This window comes from Manis pentadactyla, chromosome 7, assembly GCF_030020395.1.
Source record: "Manis pentadactyla isolate mManPen7 chromosome 7, mManPen7.hap1, whole genome shotgun sequence".
Taxonomy (NCBI): Eukaryota; Metazoa; Chordata; class Mammalia; order Pholidota; family Manidae; genus Manis; species Manis pentadactyla.
In genome coordinates this window covers 80,977,326-81,004,098 of record NC_080025.1, presented here as the reverse complement: position 1 = coordinate 81,004,098, position 26,773 = coordinate 80,977,326, and the positions used below count along the sequence as shown (strand labels likewise).

At 39.6% G+C, this 26,773-nt stretch overlaps 1 protein-coding gene across 3 annotated transcripts in view; it reads left to right on the top strand.

The window, feature by feature from the left end:
• The window catches only part of COL28A1 (collagen type XXVIII alpha 1 chain), a 178,389-nt gene that overhangs the window by 108,814 nt on the left and 42,802 nt on the right, over window positions 1-26,773 (top strand). For all 3 annotated transcript variants that reach the window (XM_057504546.1, XM_036894570.2, XM_036894569.2), the window contains exons 26-27: window positions 3,942-4,010; window positions 6,038-6,106. In XM_057504546.1, coding sequence (XP_057360529.1) covers window positions 3,942-4,010; window positions 6,038-6,106 — 138 coding nt within the window. The remainder of the gene's footprint in view (window positions 1-3,941; window positions 4,011-6,037; window positions 6,107-26,773) is intronic.

Genomic DNA, 26,773 nt, shown 5'->3' with positions numbered 1-26,773 from the left:
CTGGGCACATGGCCCATGGAACAAAAGACATGACACATTCTCAAGACCTTACCGCGGCAGAGAGACACCATCTCTGTGGATTCACACAGCTCAGCAAGTGCCTGATATTCCATCTACTGAAAAGTACAATATATAAGCAAGGAGCAACCCTAATACCATTTTATAGACCAACTATAACATCTGCAGAATATGTTCATACATGATTTAAAGTCTGACTCATAAAAGCATACATCAGATTGTATTTACATAGGTTGAAAGATTACAAAAGATTATTCTGATAGACAAAACAAAGCCATCTGTCAACACTTACATGGATAAGGATGGAGAACTTGTTCAAGGTAAACACTGCGGTCCTGCAGAGGACATGGGATCACACCCTTAAAGTTCACTGGCCCAAGTTCAAGGATAGGAAAGGCAATAAAGTGTCCACAGGGTCAGTGTTTAGCCTTCAGTCACGCCTAAATGGTGAGGGTTAGGGGAAGCTGAGTAAGAGAGGAAATGAAGAGCTGCAATAAACGTTGACGAGGCTCATCTAAAGTAAACTCACAATGTATTCAACTGGTTTTCCCACTTGCTTTCTCCTCTGTGGTGTGTGTATGTGAGCATTATGGTATCATTAATACTAATTGAGAAGGAGGTTTTAATGAAAATCATCATGATAAAAAATCACACATTAAATAGTAGAGTTTCAAGTTCTTTTTTACAGAAGTACTGGTTCATAAAAAATCTCCTTTCTCTCCCTACTGTTAATTTTTAAAAATTACATAACATTTGGAACACAGCAAGAATGTATGAAATTCATGTAAGTTCTGATACTGCTAAATGTTCCATGTGCTCTTCCCTTTTGTCCACCTTTTTATCTTTAAAATTCTGTACTCTTTTCCTCATTAAGAGTTAATATCCACCTTTCCTTACCCTCAATAATGAGATTTTTATTGGATACTGTTTATGGAATTTTAAAAAATATTATTCAAAACATTTCATTATGAAAATGATTAATCATATACAGAGAAGAAAGACTTGTAAAAGGAGCTTGTATTTACTCATCACACTTCAGCAATTATCAACAGGTGGTCAATCTTGTTTTATTTGTGTTCCCTTCTCTTTTCTCCTTCTCCCTTCTGCAAACAAATCCCAGCATACATGTAAAGCTTTAGCATTTATCTCTCTTTTTAAAAAATAACTGCATACCATTAGCAAACCTAAAAAATATTAATAATAATTCCTCAGTATCATCGAATATCCAGTGTTCAAATTTCCCAGCTTGTCTTATAAATTTGTTACAGTTGGTTTGTTTGAATTGGGATCCAAACGATGTCTACATATTGCATTTGACTGAGATGTCTCTTAAATCTCTTTTAATTAAAGGTGACCCCTCCTTTGTTTTTCCCTAGCACTTGCTTTGTGGATGCATTCTTTTCCATGAGGATTTTGTAGATGGTATCCTTATGGTGTTAATGTGTTTCTCCATCATCCGTACTTTGTTGTAAACCGGTAGTCAGAGAGACCCGCTCAGATACAGGTTCAGTTTTTCTCAGCTGGGATACTTCATAGGTGGGGTGCATCCTCCCCATATATATCAGGTGTCTGGCCACGAGCTTCCTAACCTCATGAGGGGAGGGCAGAGGTGAACAGAAACGTGAGAGAGGGAGCCAGTGCACATGGGGAGGGTTAAGGGTGATGGGGCAAAGAAGACAATTATTTTTTATAAAACAATAATTCTGGGTAAAATCTATTTAACTATATTTACCTGAGAGTGTCAAAATGTAGCAAGTGAATCAGCCAGAGACCCTCATCTGGTGAATTTATGGATACTTCCTTTAAAGATACACATCAGAGGTACTCAAGATAGGAGAGATAACAGAAATGGACAAATTCATGTTCTGTACCTGGAGCTCGATGTTAGGAGTAATCATTTACGCTGGGAGAAACTTGGGAGTCAGGAGAGAGATGCTCAAGAGGTAATTAGTACCTGTGGTCTCAGAAGTACTAAGTGGGAGAGAGACAAAATTATCCTCTGCGAACAAGAGGGAAATATGTAATTATGAAAATAGAGATGTAAAGAACTTTCAGTAATAAAATAAAGTTTAAAAAATTTCCTCATTCCTTATTTTATCTGGAAGCATTTTAGGGTGTGTAAATAGAAAGTACAGTTAAATTAAGGATGGGCTGTTTTTCTAGATAAGCAATTACATCATTTCTTATAATCCATGGTTTTCCTGCTGTTGAAAACTACAAGCTATTTAACTCCTAATAGAACATGGACAAAACAGGACCCAGGGCAAAGAGCCTGGGAGACCTAGGTTCAAAGCCTGGCTCTGGTTCTTGTTTTTTGGGTTTTCTTTATAACTTTATGTCATGCACAAAGCAAGTGCTAGGGAAAAACAAAGGATCAGTAACCTTTAATTGAAAGAGATTTAAGAGACTATTTTACATATTGAATTTGCCCATTTGAAGTGTACAATTCAATGATTCTTTTAGTAAATTTATCAAGTTGCATAGCCATCATCATAAATCAGTTTGGAAACATTTTCTTTTCTCCAGTAAGCCCCCTTATGCCCATTTCCAGTTAATCCTATCCTAGTTCCTATTTTTGGCCATAGGCAAGCACTGGTTGACTTCCTGTCTCTATATATTTGCCTTTTCTAGACATTCCATATCAATGGAAGCAAACAATCCGTGGTTTCATGTGTCTGGCTTTTTTCATTGAGAACAACATTTCTGAGGTTCATCCTCATTGTAGCATGTAGCCATAATTTGTTCCTTGCTGAATATACCACATTTTGTCTGTCCATTTACCAGTTGATGGACATTTAGGTTGCTTCTGGTTTTTGGCTATTATGAATTGGTCTGCTAAGAGCATTAGTATGTAAGTCTTCGTGTGGACATACATGCTCATCTTCCTCGGGTGTATGCCTAGAAGGAAAATAACTAGATCATATGGTAAATTTATGTTGAACTTTTAAAGAACCTGCCAAACTGTTTTCCAAAGTGGCTGCACCAGCAACACATGAGGGTTCCCATTTCTCCACATTTCCCAACTCTGCCTCTCAATAGCTGTGCAGTTTTGGGATAATTTTAGTTTCCTCTTTAACAAAACAGGTGGGATGGGTGTTAACATTTACCAAGCACCTATTCTATGCTAGACTACCTTACTTCATTGTCATCCACACACAATATAGGTGATTTTCTATATTTCTGATGAATTTGCTGAGGTTCAGAGAAGTTAGTCATCAGTGCGATCCAGGTGTGAATACTCAGTGATGTCAAATAGCCTATATGAACATGCAGAGTGTGGTGCTGGGTACATAGAAGCTGGCTAATGAAGAGATTGCATCCTCTCCTTCTTCCCCTCATTCGCATCTCAAATAGATCTGAGTGTGGGGGCTGACACAGCCTACTTAGGGCGCACCACTTTCCTGGTGATAGTTGCCTGTTATGAAACTGGCACATTTGGCGAGTCTGGAAACCTTTACGGAACTTGCCCTGTAGTCACAGCAGCTCCAGGGCAGGAGAACCAGGAGCCAATCCCTAACCCAAAGGTTGCTTTTTATTCTCTCTTCTTTCTCCCTTGACTCGCAACAGTGATAATTACTTTCCAAATTCTAGAGAAGGAAGTTCTGGAAAAAGCATACTTATGTTCAGGTTGCCAAGATGTTAATTGACTGGATTGCTTTGAAAGGGACCCATATCAGGGAGCTTGAAGATCACCAACAGCAATAAAAAGTGAAAACAAAGGGAGACACGCTCCCTTTGTCAAGTATAGGAAAGTGATCTGGAAGAAAAGGAGTCAACTAATACCTTAGACAAATGCAAGCTTTAAAAAGTATTTTTGTATATGGGCATTTTAAAAAGTATTTTTGTATATGAAAATTCATATGAAATATTATGCACCATAAAGTTTTTAAAAAATCAGTAACTTACTCATTGTGTCCTTTCAGGGAGAGCCCGGCGTCAGAGGCCCTCCAGGCCCCTCGGGGCCCCGGGGCATAGGAACCCAAGGGCCAAAGGTGAGTCCCCAGGTCTGTGCTGTGTGTGAAGGTCAGGCACCCTCAGTGACACCCAAGTGAATATTAACTTCATAGTGAGTGTTCATTTTACTGTTGACTTATCTTTTCCTGATCACTGATGAAAAGTATTATTTTCTCATGTCATGTGATCTTTCAGTAAAACAGAATATTTAAGTTTATAAAGCCATCTCCTCCTCCAAAAGAAATTAGAAAGTCCGTGTCTCTGAAGAAAGTGGTTGCAAAGTGCTCAAAATACTTCCAGGTTCCTCAGAGGCTGCACCATCACTAAGAATGATGATAAAGAACATCTTTACTTAGGCCTGAGGTACCTCAGGTGGCCTTTTAACAGGATGCCAGCCAGTGTATCTATTGTATCATATGCGTGCAGTCCATTCTGTTAAGGCCTCAGTGCAAGGGTCTAGATTTATTGTCCCTGTGGAAGGTAAGAGGAACTCTTTTGGCTCCCTTTGCACTCATTTCTATTTTTCTCCCTTTTGTCAACTCTAGTTGGATGATTATTCATCCTTTCATTCTTTCAGTCTAGTGCCTCTCAATGAGGGAGATCTTGTCCTCTCCTCTCTGCCCCAGGGGGACATCTGGTAATGAATGGGATCATTTCTGGGTATCACAGTGGGGAGGGAGTGCTACTGGTATCTAGTGGGTAGAGGCCATGGATGCTACAAGGCACAGGACAGCCTCCCATAATAAAGAATGAGCTGCTTCAAAATGTCAATAGTGCTGAGATTGAGAAGCCCTGTTTTAATCATTCATTACTGGATCAACAAATATTTCTTTGATTTGTTCAAAAAGTAAGGTGAAGAAGTATCAGGCATGTTCATAGGGAAAACAGGTGTCAATGAGCCACTCATCACAAATTCAAATTTCAAATAAATGCATTTATGCCCAAAATATACAGAAGTGAATTAGAACCCCATTATCAGAGAGGAATGGGAAAAGGTTTAATGAGTGAAAGATTTTACTGAGTATCCCAGAATTACCAAGATTCTCAGTTTATCCTTTTCTTGCCCATCAGCTCTATTTTAGCAGTAGGCTATTTCTTGAATTTATGATGATTTCTTAAACTTCAGATGGATGAAGTATACCCAAAGATATGAGTAGTTTTTAACACTAGGTGATGGTAAGAGGTGTCTATTTTTTATTCTTCATTGTCATCTTTATTTATGTTTAATTTTTTTTTTTTTGGTAGTGAACAGGTATTCCTCTTACAATCAGAAAATATAAAGCTCTTTCTCTTTACTAGAAGGAAAAAGGTGGACTTATACAGTAACTTGTAGTAGCCCAGCATTTCTTAAAGCTTGTTCCATAAAATGTTAATTTGAAAACTACTGGAATAAACAAAGTTAAATTAATCTCTTTATTGGGGGACTGCTTAGAGGCTTTAATGTATGAACATGTACTAGAGATCTCCAATGAGAGGCACATTACATTGGGTAGAATTTTTCCAATCTCATTTGACCACAGAAGGCTTTCCTCAAGAAACATAGGGTCAGCTTATACTGTAATGTACGCATACCAGGAAATGATGCACTTTTTACTCCATTTACATATTTTCTTAAAAATTCAGTACTAAACCATAGCAATAGGCACAGAATCTAACTGCGACCCTGGTGAGCTAGCACTTCATTTTGAAATGGAGCAACATAGTAAAGGCTACATAGAATTGTGTGTGAGTGCTCCTCACACCTCTGCTCTCCAAGGGGGTGGTTGTAGGGCAGCCAGAGGGGTCCAAGCAGAGCAGGCCGACGCTTCTGCTCATGCCGCACAGCTCTGCGCTTACCTATTTGGATTATAGGCAAGATTTTTGCAAAGGATTCTATGGCTTAAACATTTTTGGAAAACAGTTTTATATAGAATGTGATACAGCTTACAGGCAGCACGGGTGTAGATCCCGATCAGATTGAAGAACAAAGGCAAAGCAATAATATGGTTTTTCTTTCTAATGTATTCCTAACTTCTAATTTGGATCTTCCTGCTCTCCTCTTCAATTCCTCTCTATCCTCCAACAGGGTGCTATCGGACAGAAAGGCTTGCCTGGCCCTCCTGGCCCCCCTGGCTATGGATTACAAGGAATTAAAGTAAGTGAACATGTCTGTGCTGCAGTCACCTTCGATTCACCAGGGTAATGGAGGAAAAAGGTTGTGGATAATATTAAATATGACTATTTGAAATGATTTTAATGTAAGCTTAGCAGTTAAAATTACATCCGGTATTTAGAGACACAATCCAGAGAAGTGTAAAAATGGTATAAGTACATTCGTTTAACAAACACTAAACATTACATAAACTGGTGAAAAATTTAACAGGTAACAGCAATTTGTTGTTTTTACTGATTACTGAGCTGAGTGGAGAATTGATGCCCCGCTCCTTCTCCCTTACCTTCCTCACCTGAGTCCTCCATTCCTAACCTGGAGCTGCCCAGTCTTAGCTCACAATGGAATCACCTGGGGAGTTTTGTTTGTTTGTTTTTAAATAATCCTGATGCCTTACTCCAGGGGAATGAAATCTGAATCCCTGGGAGTAGAGCTTGAGTAGAATGGGTTGGGAAGCCTCCCAGGTGGTTCTCCTGAGCGTCCATGGGGAGGACTGCCACTCTGAATCATGAGTCTGTGTCCCAGGAATTCACAACCACGCGTGCCATCTGCTTTGCTTCTGTCTCAGCGGCAACAAGCCCATCTAGCAAGGGGGGGCCCCCATGGTCTCCCAAGTCTCAGTGAACAAAATTTGGGATCCAAAGGTTGCTGTGTAAATTCAGACAAGTCCCTCTTCTACATCTACTATGGTGACTTATTTATTTTTATTGGCTCACTCTCTGTTTTTTGCCCCAAATAAATGTATATTGTTTTACCATGGTTAAGTTTTGAAATTGAGTAATCCAGCCCTGGATGATTGATATTGACTCTAAAAATGTAGAAACATTCAAAATAAACTCTTTTTCAAAATGCAAATTTCTTAGTAAGTAGGAGACAGTAGGAATTTACAATAATAAATGATAATAAATGTGAAAAATCCTGTGTTGAAATTAAATTGCCTTCTCCTGTGTAGATAGTAAGCCTAGTCAAAAGAAAAACTGAGACCGTGTTAAATCTTTCACTCTGTCACATAATGTCTGTGGCTTCTACTACAGTCTTTTAAATAGCAGTTGCTCCTCCGTCAGGATGAGCATCCACACAGTGACCAGACAGCTGACACATTGCCAATAGTGTACCAGCAATAGAAAATATAGCAAAAGCCTGCTTCCTTGTGAACAGCATCACTCTCATACTTAATCTTTAAATTCCACAGTTAAAAGATGGTAATGCTCTACAGATGGTCTGGCATGAATTTGCTTAAGCAATGAGCCCTTGTTAGACAACTGGTCTTGTCACCCATATGAGCACATTTCACATATGCTGGTTATCGCCACCTCGTTAAATCTGGTAGCAGGTTTCTCCCCACTATTACTGGGGAAATACTTCCTCATTCACATAGGAATACCTTGGGTTGAGCCTAAACCAACTCTGACTCACACTGTGTCCTGCCCCACCTCACCTCCTGTCCTTTCATATGCCCTCCAGGTCCTGCCGTGTCCAAAGTCCATCCCAAGGGAAACTATGATGTGAAGCCTATGATGATAGGGAAAGAACCAAAATTAAAATTGCCACATATCTAGTGCTATCAGAAATGAGATAAGCTTTTCTTTCACTGAGTGCTGTGGCCTGAAATCACCTGGCAGTGAGCCTTGATGGGGGCTGTCTCGTGCAACCTCACTAGACTAATTGGGTTGCCTGGCATCCAGTTGGCAGCAGGGTAGGAGTCCTTCCTTCAGGACCACAATGTCATTTTCCTGATCCATCACTGCAAAAGGGAGGGAACTGAAAAATTGAGTTGATGGTGTTTCTCTGAATCATTTTAAGGCTGTATGCTCAGTGAAATTTCATTTATGTTCATTTCCCACATCTTTCTAAAAGCCACTTGAATTAGTAAAATCTGCTTCTGTTGGGATGTCTGTTGGTAAGTCTTTGACGGGAGCCCTTGTTGCTGTGCTGTTAACCTTTAATGCTGCAGCCCAGACTGTGCCCTGTCTCTCTGTGACATCTCTACATGGAGAAATAAGGGCTTGGGCTCCAGTCAAAGAAGTGATTTGCTCCTGCATCCACCTAACTTTGTTCCTAAAATATTGTCTATTCAGTCACTCATTCAACCAACCAGCCAGCCAGCCAGTCAAGGAATCAGTGCTGACTGTGCTGACTGAGCTCCATCTATGTCAGGAAGATAAGCTAAGTGCAACATCAAATGGTGAGTGAAAAGATATGAATTCAGTCCTCATGAGTTTATAGGCTGTCAAATAATCACACTTTGAGCTCCAGAGAGTATGGAGGGCTGGTACAGTCGAATGAATTAGACTCACAGTAGGCCACAATAATGAGTTTGATCTTCATCCTAAGAACAACTGAAAGTCAGGGATATGTGACATGATCAAGCAGGTATTTAGAAAAAGACTCACTGTTTACCACCTGAAGAGTGGATGGGCATGACTAGAAGGAATGTGGAGGCTGCCCTTCCCATGCCCCTGTGTATTCTCCTGATTCCCCAGGCTGAAGAGTGAGATTTGTAGGGAACCCCTTCTTTCTGCCTTTTCTGGGCTCTAGAACCCCTCAGGGCTGCTGCTGTGGTGGTCCTGATCCTGGGAAGCCCTGAAAACACAATGGGCTCACCCTGCAGTTCTCCTGCAGTCCCCACTGTGACCCAGCTGGTTTTGCACCACAGAGGAACTCCAGCCTCTGTGCTTTTTCTCAACTACAAAGGTCTGTTAATTGAATGGATACATATGGGACTGTGGCTCTTTGGTCCCAAAGTGGCTTTTGTCTTCCAGGTTCATGGCACAGGCAAGGAGGCTCCGCCATGCTTTCCCGTTGTGAGCCTCCAGCACTGGCTATTCTCTGAGATATGGACTATAAACCTGATAATAACTCTTTAGATTAAGTCAGGAGGGAAAAGGGCTGGGTCTTGAGGGATTCCTTGATATGTCAAGTACCCACTGAGGGCCAGGCCTTATAGGGGCCAGGAGGGATGTAATGAGGGGGTGTGCCATCCATATTAAAAGACCGAGTATGGGGAGAGACAGAAATGACCCCTTCGCCCTCCCCCTTCATATCTACTCAGGAGTCATGCCAGTTTCCCTCTCTCCATCTTTGCTGAAATTGACTCCATGTCCTGACCAGCCCTGGCATTCCTTTAGGACTTTTTCTCAGAGCATCAAGAGGCATATATAAAAGCAAGATGCCTTGTGGCACTCCTTGACTTTAGGAGTTTCGAAGGTAGATTTGTGGACTGGGTTCTCTTCTAACTCCTGCTGTGCATAAATGAATGAGCTACCATTCTGTGTTTTAGTCCTGAACATGACCGACCCAACCCTGGCTGAGGGAGCTCTCCCTGCAGTTAGGTAGTAATATTTGAGCCCTAGTCAGAGTGAAAAACAGCCTCAGTGGTGCCCTGGGTGAATCTGGTGAACACTGACTGGCTGAAATCCCTGTGTCTCCCAGCTGATGATGGTGATGGGTGCAGTCATCACGTTGTTCCAGAGCTAACAGATCCCCTTCTGAAATGTCTGGGTCCAGAAACAGAGGTAAACTCAGACCGAATGATCTCTCCCCTCTACCTATACTCTGATCTTAATGTTATGATGGAAAGAGAATGAGCATTAGAGCTGCCCAGACCTTGGCCTGAATCTTGTTAGGTGGCTAAATCATTGAGTTTCAGTTTACTCATCTTCCAAATGGGGATAATAACGACTGTTTTACAAGGTGTCATGAAGGTGAAATTGTACAGAGTGCCCAGGACACAGTGCTGGGACTCCACCGAGCTTGGGCTGTGGAGTCAGCAGATTCGAATCACGGCTTCCTGAGTACAGCTCTGCCCTGGCTCCCACATCTGAGTCACAGGGATAATAATAGTGCTATTTCTGAAACAGTGAGAAATAAATGAACTTAAATGAGACAGTGTGTGTAATACATTTAACGCAGGGCTCAGCACATGTTTATATATGCAGTAAACATTTGTAGTTATTCACATTATTATTCCTTCCTGTTTCCCTTCCCTTTCTGCTAGTTCCTCTTGTATTTTTCAGGATGACAGCCCAGAATTCTGACAATCAAGTGATTTAATACTCTAAAACATAAAATATTGGGTTGCATTAGTGCAAACTTGATTCCAATACCAACTGACCCCAAAATGTATAATGGCTCCAACACAATGGTGGTTTTTGCTCTTATAAGAAGCCAACGTGTCGCTGTTTGGTGGGCAATTTTCTTCCACATAGAATTTCAGAGAACCTCATCTTCCATTTATATTTCCTTCATCTACTGGGCCTTTTAATCACTTATGCCCAGCAGGTAGACAGGGAAAGTGTAGAAGAAACACACCTGATTCTTTCAAGTCCTGGCCGGGAGCTGTATCAGCTCTGTCCCGTCTTACTGACTACAACTAGTCTCCTGGAAAGGCAGTCTAGTTATGTGCCCCAGAGGAAGGGAAACCAGAGGTTTTGTGAAGAGTTGGCATTACTGCCACAAATAGTTTAACCTGTTTCTCAGAAAGATGGACATTTTCAGGTTATTTGTTGTTCTGATTTATGTTGGAGCTTCTGGAAGAGAACAGAAAACAAGAGCAGTTTCCATGGCAACTTCCAGAAGGCCTCATCACTCTCCTGACTGTGAGGCACCATTACCTGGGCTTACAAGGACTGGGTTCAGCCCCATTATTCTTTTTATGCTATCTGGAAAAGAAAATGTGAGAGCCTTGATAGCCTCTTATTTCAAGCAGCATCAGGAACACCAGTGGATGATCAGAAATTGTCTTGAGTAGACAGGTTGAGTCCCATCCAAAGAACTGGAGGAGGCTTGGGGTGTGGTGGGACCAGGAAAGGAACAGGAAATGTCACCGCTGACTATGACAAAATCGGGCCAGAGGGCAGGGACTGCTGCCACCTGGCAGGAGAGCTGTGGTTCAAAGGCAGGGGTACAGATGGGCATGAGTCAGAGGGCGGCGAGCTGGCATGAAGGGCCTGGTGCAGGAGATAAAGAGGAGCCAGCAGTTGGGCTCTGGTTAGGAATAAGGGAAGGTTGGCATCCTAGGGGATTACTTGGGGTACCAGTAGTATTTGAAAACTGCGAGGGTGCAGGGGATGGTAGGTCAGCTCAGTGTGCAGGGCCTTGCAAACAAACGGACAGACGGGAAGAAAACAGTGTCTTCCACCAAATCTCTCTGACTAGAAATTCATAACAGAACCCAGAACTTTGTAAGATCCTTGGCTCAATGTTTAAGGCTGACATTTCTTAGGTGGACACCCTTATTTGTTTTAGGTCTAAGTACCTGTGTTTTTGTGAACTACAAGTGCTCTCTTACCTGTACCCAGTGTTTTTGCACCTTCTGTCCCTTCACCAGAGGGGCTACAGCCTGAAAGAATGTCATCATACTGTGGTGGAAATCTCATAAGGACCCTACCAGCCCACCATATGGCATCTACCTGTGACCTGATCACTGAAAGTCCTTCCAGAATCCATTTAACTAGATTTTTTGTTAGAGTGGACCTATTACTGCATGGAAAATTGCCACCTTTCAGAGAATAATGACTTATTCTCTGAAATGAAACTGGCTTAAAAAAGAGTCCCAATTATAAACAAGTCAGGGGTAAGTTTGATGTACGGCAAGTTGCAAATACCTGCAGAAAAGTTAAGAGGTATTGGCAGTAGGGATTTTTCTGGTCTTCTAAATTCACAATGATGCCTATGATGGTGTTATTAATACAAAGGGAAAAACACACACACACATACACATACAATGACTTTTATGATGACTTTCTGTGGTCCAATTTCAGGTTTTCTTTCTTCCTCCTGACAGCAAACAAACTAACAGCATCACAAAGAGAAAACAAAACCAGCCTAGGTAATAGTACAATCACTGCATTCAACCTGAGAACACCTTAGAAATTAAACTGAAACAGTAAGGAGTACAGTTAACTGCACAACAGAGGCTGCTTTTGTGCTTATACCAGAACCCATCTTTAAATTAACTTCTAAGACTATGCTGTAATTTTCCAATTCCCACAATGATTCTCTACATAGAAAGCTTTAAACTTTAAAATAGTTCAGCGTTTTGAGACAAAATGCCCTGGCAGGGGAAGGCTGTGGCTAAAAATTGATCCTGGTAATCACAGTTCATAAACCTACTTTAGGCATTGAAGGCATCCCTGTACCTTTATATACCTTTCATTATTTTTAAAACCAAATTAAAAACAATTATATGTGTCATGCACCAAAGCTCAAAGCACTGAGCCTTCAGTATTCTCTATGCAGGTTGAACAGTCAGGAAAGGTTTTTGTTTATTAACTGGAACTGGCTCTAAGACCATTTGTATATCTCACTTACTAGTTCATGCTTTCAATTTTGTCCTGGGTCAAGTGGCTTTCATTTCTTCAAGGCAATTAGGAAAAAGGATGTTTTTTTTTTTAATTTCTGAATCTGAGGATATAGTGTTTTCCTCTCTCAATCTCATTACTAAATTTCCCTTTCTTAATAGCCAATTCCCCAAATCAGAGTTGAAATGGAAACCTGACTTAGTGGGGCTTGCATCATCATTACCAGCTTGTATTTATTGTCCATTTACTGTGAACACGGCACTGTGCAATGGCTAGGGACTGTTATAAAACTCTGCATGACTTTTGCCACATTTCTTATATATTGTCATGAATCTAAAAGGAAAAATGAATTTCTAAAATGATTTTTTCCACAGTATTATATTCTGCTCCAAGGTTTATAGCTTCCCCAGTTCCAAAAGAAAGGTCAAAAGGACTAAAAATTGATAGTAAAGATAAGACAATATCCAACACTATGTGCTGATGCTGAAACTTAAAAAAAATTTTTTAATTATCACCAAAACTTAGAAAATTATATGGAAGATTTCACTTGAGCAATTATGTGCTAAAACTATTGATTATGCTCTACTGGCGTATAATTTATAATTACAGTAAGCATGCCGCCATTTTAAATTGTTCTTTTTCTCTCCCCCTCCTTCCTTCACGTCTTCCTTCCTAACCTCCTTCCCTCCCTGCCTCTAACCACCCACTCATATCTAATATATAAGGATGTAAATACTATGTATTTATTCCTTTTCATTCTTATAACAGATCTTGTCCTGATAAAACCAAGTTGAGTGAAGAACATGATAAATTACACTTAGCTGCTACCATCTTTACAGCCCGTGAATTTCACTGTAGAAAATTTATAAAAGGTATTTTATCTTTTCAATACCCATCAGTGCTTGGTCAGAAGTAAGTTGCTGATATATATTTTTCCCCTTCTCCTTTCAGCAAGGTAACCGGGCCCTGTATTACTCACAGCTTTGGGCTAAGGGTGAGAACTAGGCCCACAGTATATTCTCTGAATCTCATGCATAATCTTACTGAAGTCTCGCCAGCCCATGGGGTAGGCTCCAGGAAATCAGGGCACAGTCATAATAAGTAACAAACCCAAGGTCACTTACAGCTCCTCCTCCTCAAGCCTGTGGCCTTGCTGAAGTAATCATGTACTGGGTAGTAATCAAGTCAGGACAGATGGTGGAGGGACGGAAATGGTAAGTTTGAGACTTTCAAAAGTAAGTGCCAGTCTAAATTTTTATTTGCATCTTGAAATTCAAAGCTGTCCCTTTGAGATATGAGATACACAGTGAGGTCTTTTTCCAGAAAATAGAAATTTTTAAAGAAGTATAACAAGGCAGTTCTGTTAGACACCAGGGATAGATTTAGGGACTCTTCTAAATCAGTTGCCATGCCCAAGACTAGGAATTAGAGCAGGATCTGGGCTGACGTGTGTAGCTGCCCTAGATAAGGGTTGTGCTAACCACTCTGCCCGTCACAATTCAAAGGCTTATCGAGTCCTTTCCTGTTTAGCTGGTTAAAGAACATACTCTTTTGCACTGCAAATTTCTGTGATAAGTCAATGAGTAGCCAACTGGCCTATAACCTGAACTTCTTATCACTTTTACAAACATCTTAAGAACTTGACAATTACTGACTTTCTAATGCTGGCACCTCTGTTAATCTAGCTGCAGATATGACTTCTCATTTTAAATATAAGAAGTGAGGGGAAATGAAGTGAGTTACCAGTTCAAGGTCATCCAGAGATTCCCTAACAAAGATTATAAAGCTTATTGGGTATTGGTGGCTCAAACTGATAAAGATAGCCCCAGAATACTCTTTTCATCCTACCCTAAATCTTCAACTAGCAATTCTGCACAACTGCTTCTCACATGTCCTGGGTGGGAGCCAGGGGCCCCACTGGTGTGTGCACTCCGCCCTCAGAAAGGGAACTGGGGGGCTGAAGTGAAGAGGATTGCACTGGAGAGAAACAGGCAGAAAAACGGTCTGCCTCTGAGACCAAGAGGGAGTCAGGAGGAAAAGGGAAATAAAAGAAAGAGAACAGGAGATTGGTTATGATGGCTTTTTAAGGACTCCATGGTTAGTATACTGTTAGCCTTAAGTCTTCTATTACCTGAAATCTCTTGTAGTTACTGTCTTTTGGTTAAATTTCACTCATGTTCCACTTACATCCTTTCGCTTCTGCCTCTTTTGTATCCTCTTAGTTCACACGTTTCTTTTAGATAACATGTAATTAGAATTTTAAAACTCCAGTATGACAATGTTTGCCTTTTGCCAGGAGCATAATTAGTTCATGTGCGTTAATGTAATTAGTGAACTTCTAAAATGTATTTCTACCATCTAATTTGGGGCTACACTTTTCTGCCTCTTTTTAAAATCTTTTCTTCCCCTTTTTAAGAATTATTAATTTTTAACTATATATATATATATATTTTTTTTTTCCCCTTCACTGATTTGGAATTTACACATTTTCTTGCTCTTTTCTCAGTGTTTACTCTTAAAAATATTTATTTACATTATGAAATACCCATATCAACTTTCTGGTTATTACAGTAACTTAGAACACTTTAATTCCATTTACCCCCACCCTAATATTATTATTGTTCTTTTATATTTTAATTAATTTTCAATCCCTCAGGACATTTTTTTATACAATCACTGCTTATTCAGATTTAACCACGTATTTCCTACTCTCTTCCTCCTTAATCCGTCTTGCATCTCAGCCTATAAGCACTTTCCTTCTGCCTGGCTTGGATTCTTCAGCATTTCCTTTGATGAAGATCTACTAGAGCAACCTCTCCATTTTTGTTTGCCTGAAACTATATCTATTTCTCTTTAATATATTCTTAAAGGATATTTTTCTGAGTATAGAATTCTAGGCATACAGCTTTTCCTCTCAGTGCAGGGCAGATTCTCCATCATTTGGCCTCTATCACTGCTCTTGAGAAGTTTCTGTAAGTCTGGCTAGTCCTTTGGTTGCAATTTGTCCTTTTCTCAGTGGCTTTTAGTCTTTCTCTTTTTATTTGGTGTTCACAATTTCACTCTGATGTATTTAGATATAGAATTCTTTTAATATATGTTGCTTAAGAATTGTTAGAATTCCTAACTCTCTGGACTAGTTTTTGCTATCATCTCTGGGAAATCCTATGCCTTGGCTTTTCAGTAAGCAATAAGAAATCTCATCCAGTCTTCCCCATCTCTGTCTTTCTAGAACTGCAATTAAATATTTTCCTTCTTTCTTCCTACAGATCTGTCCTTTTGTATTTTCAATCTCATCTTTCAGAAATCTATGACATATTTTTCTGGCTTATATTCCAGTATGCTAAATCTTTCTTCAGCTGTGTTGAATTTGCTGTGTATCAGTCCATTGAATTTTTAGCTTCAATTACATTTTTCATTTCTATATGTTCTATTTTAGTTTTTAAAATCCACAGTCATTCTATATGGATATTCTTTTAGAAAAAAAAATTTGAACCATATTTCTTCCTTGCTTAAAAATCCTCCAAAGTCTTCCTATAACATTAAATATTTTAAGAGAAGAGAAAGGAAAAGAAAAGAAAGGCTCTATGAGATTGTATATTATCTAGATGCTGCCCACCTTTCTGACTTTATCTTGTATGCCTCTCTCATGTCTTCAATCAAGGCACACTGGTTTTCTTTCTGTTTTTCAAAAACAGAGTTCATTCCTTCTCTAGGGCCTTTGCACTGTTTGTTCTCCCTTGGCATTTGACATGGCTGGCTCCTTCTCTTCCTGTACATCTTATCTCAGACGTTATCTCCTTAGTGAGACTATCCCTGACATACCATCCAATCCCTACCCCATTCTCAATCATTCTATAATATTGTCCCATTTTAGTGCTTTCATAGCACTTTTGCCAGCTGAAAATATATTTGTTTCTTTGTTTATTATGTCTTCTCTGGTAAAAAGAAGCTTTTTGAGAGCAGGAACTTTGTTTCTTTCAACCATCTCTAATTCCCTAGCAACTAGCTGAGTGTCTGGCATATAGTAGGCACCAAATAAATATTTGTTTAATAAATGTATGAATGAGTGAATGAATGTATGGAGGTTATATGGCAGATGATGGTAAAGTTTCACCTGTAACAATATTGCTGACCCACAAAATGATGCAGTAGTACATGCTATAATTCAGTAAACAATTTTTGAATTCCACCCAGAACTCTAAACTTGTTACATGATAAACTCTTTTCTAAATCCTAGTGTTAATAGTGGAAATACCTTACTCATAGTTTGGTATGCTTGGTTGGCCTAACAGGTAGAAGTTTATTTAGAAGTGCTGGGTTTGGCTTCCTCGAAAATATATCTTTGGGGTCAAATTATCTATTACCACAGTGCAACAGGATCACAATGAATGCTATAACAGTAAATGTACTTGTTTGATATGAATAAACCTGAGGGTGTGTCTAGTGGTTCTTCTTTGTGCTCAGTACTGCCTAGTCATAATCAGAGTATATATTCATTAAGTTCTTGATTGATCTTATCTAAGTACTACTTTTAAAGGCTCATTAATAAAGAGCTAAGGAAGAGGAAACTTAATCCATTATTGCTGGTCACCAGACCAGCTAATCATTATGCAATATTGTGACACTTTCCACGGTCCTTTTTAAGTTTGTGATTAAATTAGAAATAAATGAGAGACTTAGTGCTATCTGGTTGTTACATTTTACAAATTGTAGTTTTTACCAGGAAGTTTTAGCCTTGGAAATGGACAGATTTTCCTGTAAATTCATATTTGTAAAGATGACATTTGAAGAATACTAACACATTAATTATCATTTCCTATTCATTAGTGTAAAGACGGTGAGCTTTTATAAGGCTATTTATTGGCATATGCAATTATGTCTTTAAATAGTGGCTCTTAAATTTCAAGGGGGAAAATAGGTTTTTAATCTGTTGGAATACTAGTCTTCTGAAAGTTCTCCAACTGGTTTCTGTTGGCTTTGAAAAATGAAATCTGATGATTCAATAGTTCCCATTGTAATTATTATGCTAGTTTGAGAAAGAAAGAAATATTCCACAGACCTCAATCTGTCCTTCCTTCTTAAATTACCATACTGTGGTCACTTCATATAAACACATTTGCTGGGTTGTACCGTCACACATATACTTAAATAATAGTACACACATACTCTTTGCCAGGATTGTGAGATGAGTAATGATAATATGTCCTTCAAAATAGAATCTGATTTTGTTCTGCAGAGAAGGAAAATAAGTCTATATGCAAGTTTCTAAGTCAGATCTTATTTCTGCTCAAAATTAAGGATACTGACTCCAATATTCAGTCCTAGCTAGTTGTACAAAATTTTATTTTGGCAATTTATTCAATATACATTCATCAAGCACATGGAAGTGTGCCAGGCTCTGTTCTAGGTGCTCGGGGTGCATGATGAGCCAAAGAGACACACATTAATGCCTTTAGGGAAATGCATTCTTTTGGCAATAAACACAGTAATTAAGTTACATTGAAGTAATTAAGGTACATTTGAAGATGAAAACTGCTACAGAAAAAAAAAGCAGGGTAAGGGGGATGGAGAGGTGTGTAGAAGTTTTAGTGAGATGGCTTTGTGAGAAGATTCCATTTGAGCAGAGACCTGAATGAAGTGAGGGAGGGACAGCCTTGTGGATTTCTGAGGGAAGAGCATCCCAGGAGAGAAGAGCTCATGCAAAGGTTCTGTGGTGATAGGAGGGTGCTTGGCATGTTCAAAGAAGAGCAAAGAGACCTGTGTTTCTGGAGATGCGGTCAGGCAGATAACAGCAGTGAGGTCAGAGGAAGGCCACCTCACAGATACCCATAGAGGGCCTGGTAGGAACTTGGGCTTTGACTCAGAGTGCAGCGGAGAGCTGCTTTCTGGGTTTTGACCAACAGTGCGATATGGTCTGACTTACTTTTGAGAAGAATAACTGTGACTACTGGGCTGAGAATAGACTGTAGTGGGGCCAGAGTTACATGAAAGAAGTTATTTAGGAATCGTGGCAATTACAAATGGCATTTGAGAATCTAAGTTTTATAATCCAGTTCACATAAATTTAACTCCCTAGAAAAGGATTTATAACTAGTGGCCTGTGTCTGAAAGCAGAAAACATTCTGACAAAATTGATGCCAGATATATAAATATGCCTGCAGACCTACTGACTGAATTCTAAGCTACTGAGCTGTATTTAATACCTGGACTCGGGCACAAAAATAAAAAATCCTAACCCTAGACACATGTTTTCATTATGCATTTGGAGAGAACAAAAGTGGAATTTTCTTCTCTCTCCTTTGCCTTTCTCCCTTTATCTCTCTCCTCAGTCTATGATAATTACACCCTGAGACATTTTAGATGAAATTACAAGGTTTAAGACATACACGTGACCACCTGTTAACTCATGTCTTTGCCAAAGTTCGATAAAAAAGGTATCTGTCTTTTATTAGCTCTTAGAAAATATTCTGGGATGTATTTCTTAAAAAACCAAACCCTCCCTCATCTATAGTAAAGATATTGATGTGAATATGTTATTAAAATCTATTCTATAATTTTAAAAACCTTAATTTATATATCAAGAAAATAAATCTAAAAAATTTTTAACACATACTCAAATCAGCTTCAAAACTTAGTGAAACTCCAACTGATCTGGGCACCCAACCTTAAGTCTTCGCAAACCCTCAGTTCTCAAAGATTATGTCCTACTGAAAGTTGTCTTTGAGTTCCCTGTGAAAGCTGTGATCACTGGCCCCAGTGCTTTTGCACATGCTGAAAGATCCCTTTCACCCCCACCCCCCACCATCCCAACAGGCTCACTTTTATTCATATGTCAGTGTTCAGGTGTAGCAGCACTTCCTTAAGACGCCCTCCCTGCTTCATTAACCCTGTGTTCCCTTTGTGTTTCCATGGTACACTGGATAATCCCCTTCAGATCACTTCACACATTATATCATAAGGGCTTACTTTCTTATCTAACCACCATACCATGAGATATGTGAGATAGTGGATGTCTTGTGTATGTCTGTTTTTGTATACTGAGCACCAAACACATGACCTGGCACATAGTGGGTATCCAGTAAAAAATGAGTGAGTCCTATCTGTAGCCTTCCTCAGTATTATCATCTTGCCCCTTCCCCAGAATGTTGATCCAGCAAATACTAATTGGCATCTGCCATGTGCTGGGTGCTGTGCTAAGTGCTGAGATGAAAGTGACTAAATGGCTAAAGTGGCTATACGCAGAGATTCTATAGTGTTTACATTTACATGTCCCTATATGCATCTAGTAAAAAAAGAAGAAAAAAATATCAAAATATACAGTTGAGAGGAAAATAGGGACCTGCGGATTGGGTCTGTTGTCTCTTTACCTTATAAAGGACAGATGGCTCTGCTTATATTTTGACTTGATATTTATTCCCCTCACAGTAAAAACTACAAGTCTACATAGTCTGATTCTTCAAAAATCCTTATAAAGAAGTTTTCTTTCAACCTGAGACATCTGCTACATATATATTCTCTCATATGCCATCCAAGTAATGGAATGTGTTTGTGTTTGAAGTACTGGAGAAAGAATGGTATGTTAGATGGGACTGGAAACCAGCAGTACTGAATCCATATATCACACACCAAAATAAGCCCATTCTTTCCAAGCCATAGAATACATGTATTTATAATTTACCACTTCTCATTGCATAAGATAATGGCACTGGAACTAGCCTTGATAAGCAGAAGCAGAATGTCCTCATGTTTAACCTGGTTACTTTGCTGATGAAATTATGAACTGGAACTAAATCCTAATAATGTCAACCAATGTGGAAAACAGTTTTCCAGAATAACCAGCTGTCCTGATGGTAGAGTCTAAAGTATGAATTAAAGAAACAAAAGACTCAGGGCAACACTTCTCCCATTGGGAGAATCCCTTTGCTACCAGCTTTTGCTTATTTTGTCAAAACCACTCACTTATTGGCAATGTCCTTTGTCCTTCTTCATTCTGTTTCTAGCTCTTGACATTCCATGCTACATGCTAAAAAGTGGGGCAGAAGCTGAGGCACTGGGTAGGAGGAAGTTGAGGGGTTCTTAATTAGGGATTTGGGATAAGAGCGCATGCCTGGCATACTCAGGGAGATCAGTGACTGGATGACTAGGATGCAGTGAGTCATGAGGTGAGGTGAGAGGCTGTTTGGAGAGCTTTGTCCAGAGGAGTAACCAATGTAAATCATGTTTTAAAAGGATGGCTCTGGCAGCATGTGGCAAATAGATTATGGGGGTTCAAAGACAAATAAAGAGTTAAGGTAGGAAGATATTGCCAAAGTGCAGGTGAGAGATTATGGTGGATTAGCCCAGAACGGTAATGGGCAAAATGATGAGGGGTGGTTGGATTCTGGACTGGATGTGGGGTATAGGATAAAGGAGTCAAGGATGACTAAGATTTTGGGCCTGAACAACTGGAAGGGTGGAGTTGCCATTTTCTGAGATGGGAGAGATTATAGGAAAATGGAGATGGGTAGGTATGGAAGAAATCAGTTCACATAATTTGAAATTTAGGTTTAGACATGTAAAGCTAAGCCTCCAGTGGGATTTGGACACTAGATTTTAGGAATCTAGAGTAGGGAGGAGAGTGCAATACGAGATAAAAACTGATTTAACAATATGCAGATAGTATTTAGTCTTGAGATTGGATAAGAACAAGTGAGAAATGAATGTAAACAGAGAAAAGGAGAGATCCAAGCACTGAGACTAGGCCCTCTAGCCTTCGGAGGTTTGTATGATGAAGAGGACATGGCAAAGGAGGCTGAGAAGTCATAGGGTAGAGAAACAGGAGGAAGTGGTTCCTGGAAGCCAAGTGAAGAAGTGTTTCAGGAAAGTGGCATGATAAACATTTTTGATGGTGCTGATTGGATGAGAGCTGAAAAGTGATCATTAATTAGATTTGACAAAATGAAAGCCACTGGTAACCTTAACAAGAGCTCTGCCCACACACATATTCATGTATATACATGCACATAGAGACGAGAGAATAAAACATGGGAAAATCTTAACAACTGAGGAATCTGAGTGAAGGGAGTATGAGAAATATTTGTATCATTGCATTTGTTTTGTAACTTTGAAATTATTTTAAGATAAAAAGTTTTTGCAGAGATAATGGTGGAAAGGAAGTGAAGACAGCACACAGACAATACTTGTGAAAAGCAGAGCATAGAAATGGAGTGACGGAATGATATGTGTGATTAAGGAAGTTATTTCTTAAGATGGAAGATATTATGGCATGTTGTATGCTCCTTGGAAAGCTCTAGTGAAGAAGTAATATTCATGAGGCCAAAGACCAAGGAGTTGCGAGAGGTACGCTCTTGATCTTTTGAATTAGAAGGGGCTTCTACTAATCCCTCTCCCATCTAACCCAAGAATCTATTCTACAACATCCCAAAGGGTTTCTGGCCATCCTCTGCTTGGACTCTGGGAAATAGAAGCTTGTTTCCTTTCTTGTATGTTTCCCAATGACTTTGTAACACATTCAAGAAGCTTTGGTACTTTAAAAAATGAAAATAATGCATGTTTGTATCAAATCCAGATACCTCATAACCATGCAGAGCTGTGAAAGTCTCCCTTTCTCCCTTAGTCCTCCCTTAGTACATATTTACTGTATTTTTTTAAACAGCTACATAGTAGTCCATTACATGGATGGAGCATAATTTATTTTTATATTTCCTTTCCTTAAATAATGCTGCAGAGAACATTCTTGTATTTTCCCATATTTGTATTAGTATTTCCATTTCATTGTGTTTTGAAAGGCTTATTCTATAGCTGTAACTAATTGGTATTTTCCTGCTTTATAGTGAATTGAAATATGCCTACCTGTGGATTTTTCTGCTACTGCAAATCCTTTGATGTGGTTTTCTGCTTCACTTTGAGCATGAATTTAGGCTTTAAAAAAATTTGAGTACAATTTGAGTACAATTTGTACATATACTTGTCTCTTTTTGCTGTTACACTTCAGAAAGAAATCTGAAGTGTTTTCTTGCTTTATTCTTGAAGTAAGCATGATGCAACTGAAACCTGAGCTAACTTTGTTAATGACTGAATTTTCTTAAAAAGTATGTTTTGATAGGAAACTGTGACTTGGGGGTCTTTTCACATTGTTCCATTCTGTTTCCCGGTCTCAGATATGCCAATCACATCTGTGCATTCTATGGTATAGCAAGGTACGGGTTGTCATTAAGCAGTTTATGAAAACAATCTAGAAGAGATTTGCAAGGAAATATCAAGAGAAAAGTTTCTGTATACGAACAAGCTCTGCCCTTCTGAAACTGCCATCTGAATTGTTAGGAATAGTTCCTATCACATTAAGTTTAAAGCAATGAGAAAAGAAAACAGGGCATACAAATGAATGAGGTTGAGGACTGCCTGTAGGGAGCATGAATCATTAGATTATTGTACTTTTTTTCAGTTTTATATGATTTTCTTCATTTTACTAAAAAAATACACTTGGATATATCAATCATTTCCATTTTTAAACAAATTCATTATTTTCAGCTATTTTTATTTATTTTTTATTGTTGTAAGAACACTTAACATGAGATTGACCCACTTAACAATGAAATTTTAAGTGTATAATATAGGATTATTAACTGTAGGCATTGTGTTCTATAGATCTCCAGAACTTATTCATTCTGCATACCTGAGACTTTACACCCATTGAACAACATCTCTCATTTATGCCTCTGAGGCCCTGGCAACTACCAGTTACACTGCTTCCATGGCAGGGCTTGACTATTTCAGTTACCTTATACAAGTACAATCATGTGGCACTTGTCCTTCTGTGACTGGCTTATGCACTGAGCATGCCTCTGTTTGCTGCAGCATTATTGACAATAGTCAAGATATAGAAACAACTTAAATGCCCATTGAAGAAAGAATGAATTAAGCAAATGTGGTACACAAACAATAGAATATTATTCGGCCCCCATGAAAGAAGAAAATTCTGCCATATGTGACAACATGAATCAACCTGGAGGATATTATGCTGAGTGAGACAAGCTATCATATTTTAAAGAATTCATAGGACTTTAAAAATATTACCTCTGTAATCCCCATAGCATATCCAGAGACACATAGAAGAGCTAATAATGTGAACTGTCTGGTGAAAGACATTTTCTGAGAGGGCAACTGATTATTAGTCGTTTTTGTGCTTTTAATCCCTGGTAGATAATAACCAGTTTATAGAATGCTACTTTCTTTCAGTAGCTATAATCCTTTGTGACAGGTGCTATAACTCGGAGAACAATGCAGAGGCATATGTCCCATAACTCATGCCTCAAATACATGAATTTAGAAGCAATATATCTCCATTATGGCTTTTTGGTGTCAGTGGCAATGGTGCCTCTAGAATTTATGCATGGGAGAGAGAGCAATCTACGTGCCGGGCAGCAGGGGGCCTGATTCCTGAGTGCTGGTGTAGCAGGCGCTCTGCATCTGGTGGTCTGGAGGTCACCTCAGGGGCACAGGAGATCATGGGACAGAGGGCTGGGGCCTTGCACCCCACAAGCTAACAGAGCTCACCAAACCTACTGACAGGAAATAAGAGGCCTATAATTAAACCTGGCTGGAGGTTGCATGGGTATGTTCTTTTTGATATAATTAAACATGTAAAATACAGTCTAAATTCAGTTTCCCCTTCCCCAGAATGACTTAAGCATCTTTACCAGCCTTCACACCTAAAACTGTGACAGTCAAGACACATTCATTGTGACAGCTGGAGCTGCTACCCTCTGCTTATGTATGAAGCCCCCGACTGTACTTTTCTGTTCAGCTTAAGTGTGTACCAGACTCTCACCATGCACTTCCTCTTGGTGTTTCTGAAACCTCTGGAAACTGGGGCAGGTTCACTCTAATTAGAATCTTCCCTTTGGCTACATGCCCAAGGATGTATGGCTTCCATTTTTTGGTATATTTGGAATTTCTAGGTTAATACCTCATGAGTATTATTTGCCTTTTCTATTCCTTTTTCTTTATGACCCTTATTCCCAGGGATTTGGGCAAGGGGGTAGCAGGAGATAGTTAAGAGGAAGCTTTAGGATGAAGTAGTTACTTGCTGTGTGAGATGATAGGGCACAGGGGTGGTATGAACCCAATCACTGGTTTGAAAACATTAATTGATTATCTGCTATGTGCCAGGCAGACACTAGGGATAAACTGACACCTTAAATATATAGCCAGAAGGTACAGAGTGACTGGACATAGATCTACATGAATTAAGGGTAAGCTGAGAAGAAGCATGCAGAGAAAGAGTCTGGCAAAACAGGCATAGCCGGACTGTGAACGGCCCTGATGGCCAAGCTGAAGAGCTCTAGTGGGAACCTATCACGGTTCTCAAAGTGCGCCTCCCACCCCAGCCCAGCATCGCCTTGGAAACCACTGGAAATGCCATTTCTGGGGCCACACCTCAACCTATGAATCAGTAATCCTTCTTTGCACAAACTGTACAGTATTTCTGATGTGCACCAAAGTTTGGGAACAACTGATCTGATGATAGTTCTGGAAGGGTTCATTTATTTAAAAACCCCAGTTTTATGGTGATAGAATTCACATACAATACAAATTATCTGTTTAAAATATGTAATTCAAGATATGTAGTATTTTCACAAAGTTGTGCACCTGTGAACACAATCTCATTTTTAGGACATTGTTAACATCCCCAAGAGAAAGCCCAGGAGAAATGGGGAGGAAAGGAAAGGAAGCCAAGAAGCTGTGTGTCCCATTGCAGTTGCTTCCCAGACCCCCCCACACTCCCCACTTAACCTCCAGGCCCTAGCAACCACTGAGCTGCTTTCTGTTTCTGTGGATTTGTCCATTCTGGACATTTCCTATAAATGGAATCATGCAATCATTGCTGGCTTCCTACACTTAGCAAAATGTTTTCAAGGGTCCTCCATATTGTATCAGAACTTTCTTTTAATAGCCAGATAATACTCCATTATATGAATATACCATATTTTGTTTACCCATTTGTCCACTGATGAATATTTGGGTTGTTCCCATTTTTTTAGCTATTATAAATAATGCTGTTATGAACATCTGTGTGTGAGTTTTTATGTGGACATATATTTGCTTTTTTGGGGGGTATTTATCTTGCCCCTTTTAAGGACAGGAGTGACCAGGGCAGCTGAGTGTTTTGGTATATTAGAGCCTGGGGTAGTGCTTCTCACTCTCCTGCCCCCACCCCCTTCATATGCCCAGAACACTCCATCAGCAATGGTTTTCACCATTCCCTTTTCAGATAGTGGTGTGGGGGTAGGAGGTGGGCTGTATGGCTGGAAATACCCTCCTCCCCTTGCATTCTGAAGGCCTCCTGCAGACCTCTTCCTTCCGCCCCACACTTGAGAATCTATGATGTAGATGGATATGAACTGAAGTAAAGACATGAATAAAGAAGTAGCAATCTAGTCCACAGGTGATGTGGTTCTGAACCAGGGCAAGTTTAGAAGGGATGCATTTGTTGAATCTGAACCATTATCTTTAGTGACTCATAACCTGCTTCTACCAATCTCAGCAAGGCATATGGCAAGGTATACTGCAAAGGCAAAGGTTAGTGTATACTGAAAGGTTATATTGAATAACCTTTCCTCTAGTGTGAAATATATTATTTTTCAACTTTGCTCTCTCTCCTCAAGAAACCCCACCAAAAGCACTTCTCAGAGAACTGTCTCTTCCTGCAAAATCCAAATCCACTCCGGGCACTGCTCACAGCCTTCTATTTTAATGTTAGAATTTTCACTTTATGACACTTGAAATACAAATTATTTCTGAGACAAATTATCTTTTGATAATTGTATGCAAACTGCTTTGTGTTGTGGTCTGATCTGCTGAAAGTGCTAAAAATGTGAACAGTAGTCTGTGTTAGTTGCCTGTGGTTGCTGTAACAAATCACCACAAATCTAGTGGCTTAATACAACACCAACTTACTCTTTGCAGTCTTGGAGCCCAGAAGTCTAAAATGCATCTTACGGGGCTAAAATCCATGTGTTGATGAGGGGCCCAGAGGCTCTAGAAGGTAATCTATTTCCTTGCCTTTTCCAATGTCTGGAGCCACATTCTTGTACTCCTTGGCTCATAGCCCCTTCTTCTATCTTCAAAGCCAGTAACTCACGGTTTTCTCACTGACTCTGCTTTGCTCTGTGTCTATCACATGGCCTCCTGCTCTTCTGTCAGGTCTCTCTCTCCCTCCATCTTATAAGGATATTTATAACTATACTTAGGATCCACCCTTATAATCCAGAATAATGTCCCTACTCAAGATCCTTAACTGCAGCACCTCCACCAGAACTGGTTTTTCCCATGTAAGACAACATTCCCA